Consider the following 15,822-nt stretch of genomic DNA (forward strand, 5'->3'; position numbering starts at 1 on the left):
ATGACACAAAAAAAACTTGTGGATCTATGTTTTATGTTGTCACAAAGTCTCATGGTTTGATCTTTGAATCCAAAAGGCAGATGATGCGTTTTCCCCATGCAGATACAGCGGCCTGCCTTGGTATTTTTTTTATCTCAAAATCAAAACTTTTAAAGAGATGGACATCTTAATTGTAAACCAGTTACATTATTATTCTTGATTTTTGAAAAAAAACATGATATCTAAATTGAAACACTGGGTGCTGCACTTTGATGTTGTACTGCCGTTGTTTTGCCTTTACAGCCATTCATAGTTTGAAAAATGCAATGTGCATTTTAAGGGCCAACGGTAAATAATGTTGGGGATTATTTTGTACATCAAATTCCTCATCGACACGCACAATTGGCTGGACACACAAGCTAAAATCATATCAGATACTTTCTCGAGAGCACCAGATACTTTCTCGTGCTCACGAGAAACGTTAAAAACATTATATTTGCTCCCAATGACCCTTAGCGGGTTCCGTATTCTACCACTGTGTCCGCCATGTTTTTGTTCAAAGTTTGTTGTGACGTGTAACGTGGGTGGGAGAACACTACGTACATGTAAGAGGCGGGATTGAGCAGCTTTTAGGCTTGGAGAGCAGCGGTCGGCCTTATAAAATAGCGCTGGCAAGGCAATATCAAAATAATATATGGCGATATTGTCTCAACTACATATCTCTTTCAAAAATATACCGGTATAAATTTTACTACCGGTATATCGCCCAGCCCTACTGGACAGTCAAACCACTTTAAAGCTTTTATTCTCAGTTCCACTGTTGACGCAGATACTTCGGTTTTTCTTTGTAGTGAGGTGGAGCATACAGTGAGAAAGGTGGGACTCGAACCTGTGAACGTAGTTGTGCTGGTGGATGGAGTGGACGGCCAGGACCATCTCGGCCACGTAGAACCGAGCCATATCCTCCGGCAGACGGTCCTCAAACTTACTCAGCAGGGTCAAAAGGTCGCCGCCCACATAGTAGTCCATCACCAGATACTACAGAAACAGAAACACACTTCCTTAGGCTAAAGAGATTGAATACGATTGCTACGTCACTGTGTCACTCCTTAGACATTCATTTTTCTAAATACCTGAGAACAAGTGATGTTTGGTTTATGTTTACGGGCAACATCTTTATATTCCTGTACTACAGTAATTGTCGCAGGTTTAAGGAAATTCAAGAATATCCTAGTATTCCATTGGTTGCATTTACAGTAGTACTAATAGTAGTATCTGTGTACTGACCAGGTAGTTGTCGTCCTGGAATGCGTAGTGAAGTGCCGTGATCCATTGGCTGTCTCCGTTGACCAGAACGTTACGCTCCTCTCGGAAACAAGCCGTCTGAAAAGACAACACAAGGCCTCCATCATCACCAGCTGCATCACCACTCCAACCACCACCGATATCATCAACATCCAAAATGAAAAAAGCATACCATTTTAAACACATTTTTACTTGCCAACACAACATTGACAGCAGGTCCACATTTAATAGCTACAATTCCAGGACTCTTGACTCAGCATATGCATGTTATAAGGTTGTACCCTCATATGTAAGGGAATTTAAACATAGGTCTGTTCAACAAAGAAATGTAACCATTGGGACAAAGCGATAGTTTGTGCTATGGGTACAGTTGGTACCTGGCCGAGAAGACTACAAACAAGATGTGTGGGCGCCAGCACCAGGCAGCTTGTGCACCCGTGTGCATGCGAGTGCGTGCGTTACCTCGGCTCTCTTCAGCATCTCCCACTTGTTGAGGATCTTCATGGCGTAGACCCTCTCAGTCTCCTTCATCTTCACCACGGCAACCTGGAACACACATACATCATGAGGAAAAACTCTCAATCCCCACAAAAAACACTTGGTCAAAACACACAATCGCCTCCATCCCACTGCACACACACACACACACAACACCCTTCATTACTATAAAACTCTTCTTCACTAGTACACTCTTCATCGCCATAATGCAGTCTTCCTCAACATAACGTAATCAACAGATCACCTCATTCTCCACCCCACAATTCATCCTCACCACTACACTCTTGACCACCACAACACTCTTCATCACTAGAACACTTTATCACTCTTCTCCATGCGTGTAAGAACATAAAAGGGGCAGCTCTCTCTCTTTATATCACTCTGGTTCCTCACTGTTGCTGTTTAAACCATCACTGCTAACTTGCAGCATTGTTTGCCATTATATATGGCAGGTCTCTCTCCCCCTCTCTGGTCTCGCTCTCCTTTTATGGACAGAGGAACAGTCATTGAGCCTGACCTGCCTGACCTGCTTGAGACACACACACACACACACACACACACACACACACACACACACACACACACACACACACACACACACACACACACACACACACACACACACACACACACACACACACACACACACACACACACGTCAAGTGGAATCGTGCTAAAAGGACGGCTGAGAATTGGGTGTATATAATTGTTAGTTAGCTAAAGACTGGATAAACATGTTAGTTAGCTAAAGTCAGACAACAGAGTTGCGGTTAAACCAAGTGTGAGGGGTGTAGGTAAACGATTTACAGGTGAGATCAAAGAGCATCATGGTTTAATTATTGACAGATGGTTTCCTCCTGGTGAATCCACAATACTCTACACTATCCAAACCCTTTCAATACCCTCCCCCAGTCCAAACCTAACCTATCTTAAGTCTACTTGAGTGATGTAAAGGCCTGAGGAAGCTATCCCAAAGACGTTAGTAGAGCTATGTGTTAGCTAGCATTCACCCTAAGGCAGAGCTAAGAACACTAGTCCATAGCCTAATGTAAAACTCTGACAAAGCTAGCCCATAGCGGTAGCATTAGCCTACTGCCAAGCTAGCTAGACCTGTGCCAAATTAAGAGCTTCAAGCTGCCTAGTTTACAGTACAACCCAGTCTTCTATTATAAAGCAGGAGGTTGGATTATTTTAAGTGTATGTCAGCACCCCTACCAACACAACTCGGTGCTAGCTTCAATAGGCTTACTTTAATTAACAGCCGAATATGATTGGGTTATGTATTTAATGGTGTAATTTACATCATATTTCCTCTCAACAACCAATCATGACTGAACTAGTTTCTGAGAACCGACACAGCATAATGAAACTGGGAAGCCTTGTCCATTGTAAACAGGAAATGCAGGCCAAGCGTTATCTGGCTGCACTTCCTGAATAGTAGACAGGAAGAATAGAGACGGAAGAGAGGGAGAAGCGGAGGTTAAGAATACCTTTAATAGTAAACAAAAATGTGTTTTACATACCCTAACCGTAAACCAAAATGTCCAATACCGTAAGCTAGTAAATTCTACACGTTGTACTACCAACTAGTAAATAATGTGTGGTAACATCCACAAGTACTATGCCAGAGATAGAAAATAGACTAGCTTCTTGGCAACAACATTAATAAGCCTGAGCTCAGGGAGGCGATTGCCTGTGCCAACAGTGGCATTCAACCAATCACATTGCTCGGCCCGTTACTGGTTCTTACCTCTCCGAAAGCTCCTCGACCAATCACCTTGAGCATCTCAAAGTCGTCACGGTGGAGCCGCATCTCCTTCACGGTGGTGGTGAAGGGTTTCACTGTGGACGACACAGAGAATGAATTCAAACACAAACACAACACTCTTTACTACTGTGGGCCGTTCTGGTCACTGTGTGAAACCATTGATGAAGCTTGAATTATAAAGTTGACACTGAGCTATTTACAGAGCGAGACACTGAGACTGACTTGGATGTTGTGTTTCAATTGATCTTATAAAATTCTGAAAGAAAAATAAATGGAAGAATAGAATACAGATCTATCTGCATTAAGATTTCTGTGCCAACAAGTTACAAGTACACAATGTTATTGAGTAATAAATTAAATGCAAGTCGGCATGAGTTTAAAATTGTTATAGCTTAATGCTAAATAGAATATAGGAAAAAAAGGTTATTGGAAAACTTAGGCAATTTCAATGAGTTTACTTGAATATGTGACTTTGGTTTACAGTCATTATAGGTTATTTAATGATCCAAGTCATGGGACTTTTGTCAAAGCTTTGGAAAATGTACTACAAGTAAATAGTATGACAATCATTTTTGACTGAGCCAAGCAAATATCAGAAGAAATGTAAGATTGTTGATATTAAAAATACTCAAAGATTATACTTAAAAAATTATACTGAAAATTATTATAATTATAACACACATCCATCTTTAATAATGGCATGGGGCTGCCAACACATTGTGCCTGCCTTTCTCTTTCTCGCCTAACCGGTCTGTGGACATTTTATAAAACTAGTGGACCGGTCCGTCGTACAAAACCTGATGGGAATCACTTGACTATGTATCTGCCGTATCAACGTATACATAGCATGAAAGGGTGTAAATCATGCATGCTTTCAGTGTGCTGTGCCCTAACATCAGACCGACACACCAAGTCCTATGTGTGACTGGTTTATCAGGGCGAGGTGAACCCTATTTATTGTCCGACCCAGTGTCTGCATGCGTTTCTCGACTTCAGGCGTAGGAATGCTCCGATGTACGATATCAGCCATGTTTGATCGGGGGATGTGACAGGGAGAAAAAGAGGACATCATAGCACAGCCCTAATTTGGGTGTTTTGAGTGTGCTGGGAAGAATAAAGGCCCTGATGTAGATACAAGAGTCCCACACTAGAGCCCCGATGATTACGTCACGTTGGGACTGGCACTAAGCGGCAAGTTGACCATATATCCCTTTTTAAGCTGCTAATGCTAAATTGCTAACTTTAGCTCCACTCAGACCTCGACTCCTGCCGTGTCACAAGAGGGCGTGGCCTCGAGGGACACACTAATACAGGCTCTGTGCCCGCCTGTCGTGTCATGTGATCCGTGTATACAGTACATAATGTACTTCCGGCTGTGCCTGCCCCCCCTCCCCAACACATCTCATCCAGACGTCAGCTCCTACGGAGCTTTGCATGCACTGGTGAATGCCTGCAGTCATGGCCCAGCCGCTGGCTTGGGTAGACACAGAGCTGTGTCTGCCCTACCCATGAAGGAGAACATAAAAGCTAAATAAGGCTTGGTTAAATAAATAAAATATATTGAGGTGAGGGCCACCACACCCACTGTCAATGATCAACCAACCGTGAATCCAGAAGCAAGAATATAGTAATCTTTCAACAACACGACAGAATTGCTGCTGGTTTGATTAACCAGCATCATCACCCAATGTTAGTGTATTATTTGTGTTAATGATTCATATCTATCTATCTATCTATCTATCTATCTATCTATTTATCTATCTATCTATCTTCAAGTCTCTACATATTATGTACACACACACCAGACCAGGTCTCACTTCAAGTCCACCAAGCTGTTTTTGGTGGGTGTTGCACATTTTTGACATGCCCCAACTTGATTGGATATATGAGGGATGAGTCAAAGAATCATTGGTTGCCATCCAGGTCCTACCTGGGGCAGAATTGACTGGTGTTGTCGTTTCAGTATACAAGTCAGAAATACTTTAGACATAATATGGTAAAAACACATCTGCTTAGCCTTAATACGCTTGCATAATGTTTCAAGATACATTTTAACTGCAAGTTTCTCATAAGGGCAATAGATGAATTAGATGGTTTGTGTTTTCGAAACTCAATTTCAGACAGTATGCAACCTCCCACAACAGGGCTCCTGTAATGGGGTCATTAATGAGTGCCTCTCCCTTTGCGTTTTGTTCTCAGTCTATTAGGGACCTGAGGTCTGATATATTTACCAGCAGTCTATCACTACTCTGGCTGCACTCTATCAAGTTGTTTTTCTAGAAACATAGCGGCGGAGCACTTAGAATTTGATGTAGTTACTCCCAATTGTTTTTGGAAGCTTTGATTGTGCTTAGTTAATCGCGTCGGACAAAATCGTCTCATGAAAGATTATATTTAAAAGCTACATCATAATAATAAAAAAGCCACAATTGGTGGGCGTTTCATAATGTGAGTGCATGTGTTGTCATTCTGGGCGGCCCTAGTGGGAATCCAACCCCCAACCGGGCCTGTGTTAATTCCATGTTCTACGAGTCGAGCGAGCAGGACAACAACTCTCTGTGGTTGGGTTGAATGAACTCCCACATCTGAAGGTTGTTGTGTGTGTAATGCACGAACCAGGAAGAATAACTTTTAATAAGTGTTTTAAACAGAGAAAGAGTCGTTTATCAGGGTCTATAAGTAGCAACGCTTCCCATTTCTAATTTGATTTTGCACGGCAACAATGATGAATCAATCTCAATGACAATACCAAATGTAAACAAACTATTTCACATGGGATTTCTGTCAGGCTCAGCTGCAAAGCTATAATTGTACAACTGTTACCAAACACTAGGCCTGCGTCATCTTGAAGTTACTTGATTTCTTGTATTTAGTGCAATAATTGAGGTATGCCATTAAGCAAATTTGCAGTACTCCTCAGTCGACCTGCAGGCATGCTTTGAGCAATATGGCTCAACCCAACCTGCTCATTAAAGGCATGCAGATGAAAAATATCACTGCAAGTTACTTTGGCTGTAAGCTCCTGCTTAATGATTTAACAACAGCCTTAATGGCAGCTCCGAAGGGGGTTGAGTGGAAGTTACCATTAGGTTTCCAGTACACAACACATAGGGGACAATGGTTACATTAACATTCAATATTTTGACTACACAGGTCCAGAGTGACTATGTAGCATTAACATAATGCAGAAAACAAGATTCTAAAGGTCACTCCTAGCCATGTAATTCTCAGCCCCTAGATCCAGCGCAGCCAACGCTGTGTCATACACTGTGGATTAATAATCTCTTTGTGCTAGGCTACTAAGGCAAGCCTATATTCATCTGACCATAGCCTACATAATCTGTGGTGGAGCCACCCAGATGGTTTCAGAGCTGAGCTTGATAACTGCGTCTATAAATGGACTGAGTAAATGGACAGGATTTTCGAACCAGCATCTCCTACCCCCACCCCAGGAATTAGGATAGGCCTATTGTGGTGCCGTGACACACACACCATCCAGGGGAAACATGTTTCTTATGGTTTATAGTTGGAATATAGATGCGACACAATTAGTCAGAAGAGGGTTTTAACCAGTCCCTCGCCAACCCAGCAAGCAATACTGGGCCAGGTAAACCAGGTTACTCTACCGGAGAGTAACCTGGTCGTACCTGTGCTAGAGTAGGGTCACCTGTCCTACTGTAGTTCCACCTGTTCTACTCAAGTTAACCGGTGTTCATTCTTGTCCTTCTATAGCTAACTGGTGCTCATACCTGTCCTTCTGTAGTTAACTGGTGCTCATACCTGTCCTACATTAGAGTAACCTTACCTCACCTGTACAACTGTAGTTACAGACCTGGTGGTCTCACCTGTCCTACCGAGGTCACCTGGTGCTCGTACCTGCTGTAGATACCCGGTGCTCGTACCTCTACTACAGTAGAGCTACCTGACCGTACCTGTTTGACTGATGTTACCAACCTGGTGGTTTCACCTGTCTAACTGCAGAATCACCCAGCCAGTTTAAAATGACAAGCTGGGCTGGGTCAATAGGTAAATAACCGTGCAGTCCCTCTCTTTTCTGTGTCCATTTGGGTGCCAAGAAAGAGAGATTATGTTCTCTAGACCACCGTAGTATTCTACACCGACCATCAGCCAGTAAACATGCGCTGCCAACACTCCCACAGCACATCCTCCCTCCCGAGCTGTGTTGGTCAGGGCAGTGTAGTCATCCGGGAACCGGAAGTAGGACGCCGTGACACAATTACGATGGCATCGACTTTTATGGCCCATAGCGGCCTGATCCGAATAGCAGATATGTATTACAAGAGGTATAATCTCTAGACTAGTGGACATGGGGTTAATCTGTGTGTTTGCTGCGGCTTCCGTGCGCACAAGCATCTTATGTATCTGGCTGTAGACACAAGGCTTTGGGCACAGGATAACACCACCATCCCGGGGTTTGGGAGTATTAACGCCATGGCTGCTTATCAGCCATTTAAGGCCAACAACTTACCCCAGTCCAGAAAGTCCGTCACGTGTTTCTCCCTCTTGAGGGGCGAGTTGCAGCACTCGTTGTAGAGGCAGACGAGGACGTCCAGGAGGGTCTCCACGCTCAGACACGTCCCGTTGTGCCGAGGTCCGTCCAGGAGCAGCTGCTCCAGCTTCTTCAGGCGCACCTTGGCTGACATTTTCGGGCAATTTCTCACTTGTCTCGGCTGACAACCACTCCCTTCTTCGCGCAGCGAAACCCCTTCCCGACTCAGGGACCGGAGAATGTCAAGAACCCAGCCCCTTTTTTCCCTGAACGCTGCCTCAACTAGTTGTGGAGGTCGGCTCGGGATCCGACTCCCAACTTGCTATAAAGGCTAGCAGCACGGCTAGCTGGTGTTCACCTTAAATCATAATCCCGGCATGATGTCGAGCGCCTCTGAATCCGCCTAGTAGTCGGGTTTCTGTGTAGCCGCCGTTCGGAGTTATCCAGCCTCGAGGCTTTAGGAATCTAACATTTGCTTTAATCCCGGTAAATCTGTACTTTCCGTTTAGGGAATACGGGATGTCAGGCGAGTCCGCCGTCGAGTCTCTACTGGGCTGCTCGGCGACCGTCCGTTCCTCTTCTTATCAGCTCGGGAGCATTTCCACAACGTGTCGTCACGTCGTGGAATCGGAGGAGTACATCCACACTAAATCTAAACGTGCATGTATTCCAGGAAATGTGGCCCTTTTTGATGGCTTCCACATCGGTTGCCGGTGTGGCTCGGCAGGCAGCGGAATATGGCTGAGGTTCTCCCCAGCGAGCTCCCACTACCGCAAGCGTCCGCAATAAAGGATGACTTCCGGTCTCATTTCCAAAAGTAAAAGTCCAAAGTATTTTCCTAGTTTTCAGGGAAGTAATAAAAAATAATGTTTGTTTGCTATCTAAAATCTTGCCATCTATCTACATTTTAAAAAGTTAATGCATAAATATATGATATAATTCTTTAGCTCTGAAGATACATGATTATACACCAAGATGATCTCCTTGTCATATGGGGTGTACAGCACTTTTAACAAGATTCACATTATATACTTTTTGGTTTTATTTATAATATATAGGCTAACTGATATATAAACCAGATCAGTAAAAAGTTATCCAACCTATGCAATTTAATTAAACGTTTGAAACGTTTGGGGAGATATGATTTCATTACTTTATCACCGAAGCGACATTCATTAGGTCTCTCGATTGTTTGCTATCCTTGCTCCACGATGGTGGGACGTGATCCCCACTGACATCAGGAAAACAGAAACCCCACACACATTTTATGTCATAGACCGAAAACTCATCTGTTGGGACATGCAATCTTCCATCTTGGCCCAGGAAAAGTTAATATATAACTTCGTAATTTACTCCCAGGATTCTGCCATTTCTGGGTTGTATTTTCATGGTTGAATGCGCTCATTGAAATTCACTTTGGATAAACGTCCCAGCTTGATATCTTTTAAGAAGAAGCATCCATAATATTAAACAACAAGGATATCTTCCTACACTTTTTTCAAAGATTCAGTTTGAGACCAAACACAACAACCTGAGCAGCCCTCCAAACTAGATTAGAGGGCTACTAGATTAGAATGTTACATAAAGGTTTTATCTACAAATGTGTCATTGTTGAAACAAATTTGCTTCCACTGCTTCTACAAAAAAGATAGGGGAGAAAACCTGAACTGAACTTTTACTTTGAAATACCAATCACTGAAGGAATAGTAATTAGCACTAGCTCCAACTAACCTGACGCGCCTGTCTCTCCCTGGCTCTGGAATGAGAGGGTTGGCCAGGGAGTAGCTCCCGCCTCCCACACCGGAAACGCCTGGGATATAGGACGTCACGGCGTGATTGACAGGCACTAGGAACAGGGTGGTGTTGACCTCACCACCAGTATAATCAGCGGATCCGTGAAGAAATCTTTTGTCATCCGTCTCCATTGCAGTATAACGAGACACACAACAACACAACGTCATGTAACACCCTCCCCTAAATGTATGGAAAACCATTAATGTTATTGAAATGATCAAATCAAATTTGATTTAAAGATTTAATTTGGCAATTGGAATGATGTGTGAACTATGATTTGTAATCCAACAAATAAGAAAGACAATTATTAGAATATATTTTTTTGAATTGTTGTCACAACTTCACTCTGTCGGATTAGTTCCTGAGGAGGGTGGAGCCTGTGGGTGAAGCAAGCAGGGTTTGGTTTGGGAGTGGTTGGTTTGTTGTGGTGCAGCAGAAATATGAAGAACATGTTTACAAAAGTCAGACATAACAAGAGGTGTGTGTGTGTCTGTCTGTCTGTCTGTCTGTCTGTCTGTCTGTCTGTCTGTCTGTCTGTCTGTGTGTGTGTGTGTGTGTGTGTGTGTGTGTGTGTGTGTGTGTGTGTGTGTGTGTGTGTGTGTGTGTGTGTGTGTGTGTGTGTGTGTGTGTGTGTGTGTGTGTGTGTGTGTATGTGTGTGTGTGTGTGTGTGTGTGTGAGTGCGTGTAATATGCTGCCTATTCTGACATGGGCTCCGCTACAAAAAGGTAGAGGTAGGGAGGTAGAGGAGGTGGTGGAGGACGAGGTTGACGGGACAATGAGAAGTAGGGGGCGGTGGAGGAGAGGAGGTTGAGAGGGAGGAGGAGCAGCTGGTGGAGGAGGACGAGGTGGTGGTTGAAGAGGACGAGGAGGTGGAGAGTGAGGAAGAGGAGGAGGGGGGGTGGTGGTTGAAGAGGACGAGGAGGTGTTGGGAGGTGGAGGTTCAGGAGGAGGAGGGGGAGGTGGGTTTGTGAAGACATGATCTGCATTGACATGCCCACACTATGTCCGGATTGCAAAGAGTGTGTGGGTATGTGTTGATGTTGGGTGATATGGTCATATATATATTAGGGTGGGGTCTGCAGTATTATATAAGGGATGTATTGTATTAATCCCAGCCAGGAAATCGGAGTAAATAGATAGGGTGAGGCATATAGTGTTCGCCTGAATTATATATAGGTTGATGTCTATAGTGTTAACTGTATTATATTTAGGATGAGGTATGAGGAGAGAGAGAGAGAGAGAGAGAGAGAGAGAGAGAGAGAGAGAGAGAGAGAGAGAGAGAGAGAGAGAGAGAGAGAGAGAGAGAGAGAGAGAGAGAAAGAGAGAGAGAGAGAGAGAGAGAGAGAGAGAGAGAGAGAGAGAGAGAGAGAGAGAGAGAGAGAGAGAGAGAGAGAGAGAGAGAGAGAGAGAGAGAGAGAGAGCTGCCATACTAAAAAAAAACTGACAGTTGTCTTACAGTTTGGCTCAAAACCACAGACCAAACATTGCCGCCACCTAGTGGCGAAAGAAATTAAATGAAGTTTAACCATTTAATTAAATGTTTTTCTACCTTTGGTGCTTTTCTGAATCATGAATGTATTCCGTAACCCCAAACTGGCAAAGAATCTGCATGATTATTGGATAATGTGTGATCAACGTGTGATCGATGTGTGATGATGTGTGAAATAAAAGTTTTAAAGTATTGTCCTTTATAAATTTTCACTTGGATCTTGTACTATTTAGATTTATGGAATATTACATTTGAAATGATTAGTTATTATACAACTAGAGGAAAGATTCAAGCCTTTGGTTGCGGAGTACCAATAGTTGTGATGCTTCCATCAACCATACTCAATATCAGACCAATGCAGCAGTGGCGCCCCCTAGGGGTGGCCCGGCAGAGCGGCACCCTCATTCAATGGCTGGACGCCTCCCTCACCTCTGCTGCTGAGGCTTAATTTGCTTCATTCTTATATTTAACATTATATATTATTCATTTAAATCAATAATTTTCATTTTCCTAGGGTGTGGATTCCTTGTTGGACAAAATTAACTAATTCATAGCCATTCATAGCCCCAGGAAATGTAATGTTCCCTACAATCAGTCATTTAAATGAAAGCTGAATTTTTGTCTTTTTAAGGAAAAGGACAGCCTACTTGAAGAACAAGTAATAGCCTAACGCATGTATAATATAGATACATAACAAAGGATTGTTGTGGAACTCAAAAGGTTAACTGAACCGGTATTAGTCTATGCACATCAGGTAATAAGTCACATTAAGTGTAAAAGTAAATCATCAAATCAAAGTGTAAGTATAGTAAATCAAAGTATTTCAATAGGTGATTCCTTACCATAGTTTTACTTACTTACCACCGCTATTAAAAATGTCTGGGGGCGCCACTGCAATGAGGAAGTTAAACACATTAAAGATAAGAACCTTTCTGTAAGGTCAGGCATTAGTCATTAATGCTTAAAACCTATCCATTTGAGGGTGTTTTTGACAGTCGACTGGGTGAAATATTGTTAAAACGTATACTATGTTACTTACTTAATTTCTAAGTTGCTGTGCCTTGAGGTTGAAAACCACTTGTTGCCAGGGTTTTCCTCCCAGCCGAAAGGTTCATGGTTTGAACCCCCAATGTCAACACTCTACCTGTTTCATTCCTTACCATAGTTTTACTTACCTACCACCGCTATTAAAAATGTCTGGGGCGCCACTGCAATGAGGCAGTTAAACACATTAAAGATAAGAACCTTTCTGTAAGGTCATAGGCATTAGTCATTAACACTCAAAACTGGTTTCCAGAAATGGGAGGTTTGATCAAGTTAAATGAGAAGGAGGAAAGGTTGTTCGATATGAAGTAACCTGTATCCATTTGAGGGGGTTTTTGACAGTTGACTGTGTGAAATATTGTTAAAACGTATACTATCTTACTTACTTAATTCCTAAGTTGCTGTGCCTTGAATATCCGTTTGTGCTTTGGGTTAGAGGTTGAAAACCACTTGTTGCCAGGGTTTTCCTCCCAGCCGAAAGGTTAAACCCCCAATGTCAACAGTCTACCTGTTTCATTCTTGAGCAAGATGCCCCCATACCCTCTCTGCTCATGGATTGTGTGTATCTGAACTCACTGTAAGTCGTTTTCATAGAAGTCTCTGCCTAATAATTAAATACTAAATATTGTTATGTTTTCCAGATAGTTGCTTTAATGTGTTGGTTTATGCGCTACATTACATTTCAAGCCTCATATCTTAGAGGTCAGGGGTCATGAGTGAGTCATGCCAGTAGAGAACTGTTAACGCCTATTAGCTGAACCGATGACTGTATTGGCTTACTGGACGTGTTCTGCTTCCCAGGGTTGTCTGAACCACACAATACTCTTTGCTTCTGGTTCTCAGGCTGGTGCCCTTCCTCTGAGAATGTTAAACAGACCCTCTGTCTACACTTATTGTTCCGAACGGGGTCGCCCCATGTGCAGCTCAAACCTTAAACACAATGCTGAATGTTCCCTGACATCGGCAGCCGCATACAAAACGTAATAACAATCCTATTGCATATTGATCGTGCACTAATTATTATGCATTATCATGCATTATTGCTCACCATTTGTTTATTTGTAACAGTAAAGTCGAGTTCAGCCTATATGCAGGCAGGACCAGTGTGCGAAATACGGAGTCCAGGGGGGCTCGACCCCCCCGATTTACCAATGAAACCCCCTAAAAGCCTCAAAAGCAACATTTGAGGGGGTCTCAAATTTTGTCAAAAGAAAAAATGTATAGCCTATATATTTTATTATCACTAATGGTCACTTAAATGTTTTGAAGCTCACCATGTCCAGTATTCAGAATTCAAAACATTTATTCACAAATATGTTACTTTTTGCCAAGCTAGCAAGCGAAAGCTAAACCCGAGTGTATTGCTCACACACTTTGGGTCTATTCAAACTTAAGGTAAGAGGCTATCTTTTAAATTTAAAATAATGTTACACGATCGGTCATACTGCAGGCTTTCATTCGCAAGTGCACTGATTGCGTGCCAGTCTCCGATAGGCTATACCTTGCATTTATTCAGTTGTTGATTGCTCTTCTAAGTGCGCCATATTGGTGCCAATTATTGCTGTGTTTGCATTGTAATGCACAACTTTGCCTCTCCTTGTTACAAAACATTGTGCATCCAAACAACTTTAGCCAATGCAGCCTCCTATGTCAGTACTTACGTAGGAGGCTGCATTGCCTAAAGTGTTGCTTCACGAATAGGGTGGGAGGAATCCCGTCACCCACGACGACCGGGCTGGGAGAGCCCTGAATGACTGGAGAAGCAGGCTATTTAAGCCCTGCTTCTCCACCAGTTCCTCAGGTCCTCTGCATCTCCTTAATTGGCCCGGGCCAGCTTGCCATAATTTACATATTTATTTATTTTAAATAAAGCCCTTTAATGCTTATTTTTGGGACTTTTGGGAACTATATGTACTTATTAGTGGGGTTCTAAGAGGGTCTGTGCAGTGATAGAAGATAGAAGATACTCAGACTGGGGAGGGAATATTATAAAGAGGGGTGTACAGGTAGAGAGACAGGCTATAATATCTTATAATATAAATACATTTGTCTTTTAATACACTTTGCCTGATGTGTGTGCATTGTTACGGCCTCTTTGTATGCTTGAAACATTTTACGTAATTAGAATTTTTGCGATCGCCTTCTACCAGTACTAGAATCCTGCTGTTACTAAAGACTGGTCTAGAACTTTGGCAAGGGGACTTGAATCCAAATACAACCTTTTCCTCCTTTCTCAATTCTCTGCCTATGACCTAAAGGTCAGATGTCCTCTTCCTCTTAACATATTTAAGGATGCTCATCTCTGTATAAACATTATTAATTAACCCTTATCCTCATCCTCATCCTTCAACTTATCTGGGGTCGGGTCGCGGGGGCAGCAGATCAAGAAGGGTGCCAAAGCTGGCAAAGCTGGGTAAAGGCGTTGTACAGTGCTCCGTTCTCCTCTGTCAGAACTAATGGATTAATTTCAAAACCTTTCCCCTTACAACGAGGTGTGAGGCAGGGTTGTCCGGTCAGTCCCTTACTTTTCATTATGGCATTAGAACCATTAGCATGTGCAATTCGCTCTAATGGTGACATACACGGAGTAAATATTCATGGACATGATTTTGAATTAAATATGTATGCTGACGATATTCTTCTCACCCTGAGCAAGCCAACTACCTCCATACATGCAGTTCTTAATTTAATTAACTTATTTTGTAGCTTTTCAGGGTATAAGATAAATTGGAACAAGAGTGAGGCAATTCCACTTAACTCAAATACTTTTAAGCATGATCTAATGGATACCCCCTTTATCTGGAAAACAAATGTAATGAAATATTTAGGAATTAACATTGTCTCTCCTATTACAAAAATCTTCAGCCTTAACGGCCCTGGCATTTTCCAGTCCATTAAAGGGGACATCAGTAGATGGACGGCCATACCCCTTTCTCTATGGGGTAGAGCAGAAACATTGAAAATGAATGTTCTCCCAAGGCTCTCTCATATCATCTCCTCTCTTCCTTTTAAATTCCCACCAAAATGGTTTAAGGATATTAAATCACTTTTTACCCAGTTCCTTTGGAATAATAAAAAGCCCAGAATTGGGTACAACAAATTAATTATCCCGAGATCAATGGGAGGCTTGGGAGTTCCGGATATATTTCAGTATTATTTGTCTTTTAATGCAAAGTACCCCTTACCTCTCTGCAGGAGGACGTACCCTAAGGAATAATATCTGGCAGAGGGCGGGTATAATGTCAGTTGGACAGATATACAAAGACCATACCCTTCAATTTCAACAACTTAAAAATCAATATGGTCTTTTACATTCATCATTTCTTACCTATGGCCAACTGGCAGCGGTTATTTGTAAGAAATCTAAAGACGGAGCCACACCTGCTTCATGTCCGGAAGTAGACCAGCGTCTAAAACAAGCAAGTCTATCCTCA

The 15,822-nt window shown here is 42.6% G+C and overlaps 1 protein-coding gene across 3 annotated transcripts in view; it reads right to left on the reverse strand.

Annotated features, from left to right (window-relative positions):
• Positions 1–8,844, reverse strand: part of cdc42bpb (CDC42 binding protein kinase beta (DMPK-like)) — a 38,253-nt gene extending 29,409 nt beyond the window's left edge. For 2 of the 3 annotated variants that reach the window (XM_030344620.1, XM_030344619.1), the window contains exons 1-5: positions 8,040–8,842; positions 3,533–3,624; positions 1,747–1,830; positions 1,267–1,362; positions 869–1,017 (exon numbers count right to left, since the gene is read on the reverse strand). In XM_030344620.1, coding sequence (XP_030200480.1) covers positions 869–1,017; positions 1,267–1,362; positions 1,747–1,830; positions 3,533–3,624; positions 8,040–8,214 — 596 coding nt within the window. In that variant the 5' untranslated portion in view covers positions 8,215–8,842. Of the gene's footprint in view, positions 1–868; positions 1,018–1,266; positions 1,363–1,746; positions 1,831–3,532; positions 3,625–8,039 lie in introns of all 3 variants that reach the window. The other variant, XM_030344621.1, reaches the window with a different exon arrangement.
• Between the last annotated feature and the right edge of the window lie 6,978 nt (positions 8,845–15,822).

The sequence above is a fragment of the Gadus morhua genome, chromosome 21 (genome assembly GCF_902167405.1).
Source record: "Gadus morhua chromosome 21, gadMor3.0, whole genome shotgun sequence".
Taxonomy (NCBI): domain Eukaryota; kingdom Metazoa; phylum Chordata; class Actinopteri; order Gadiformes; family Gadidae; genus Gadus; species Gadus morhua.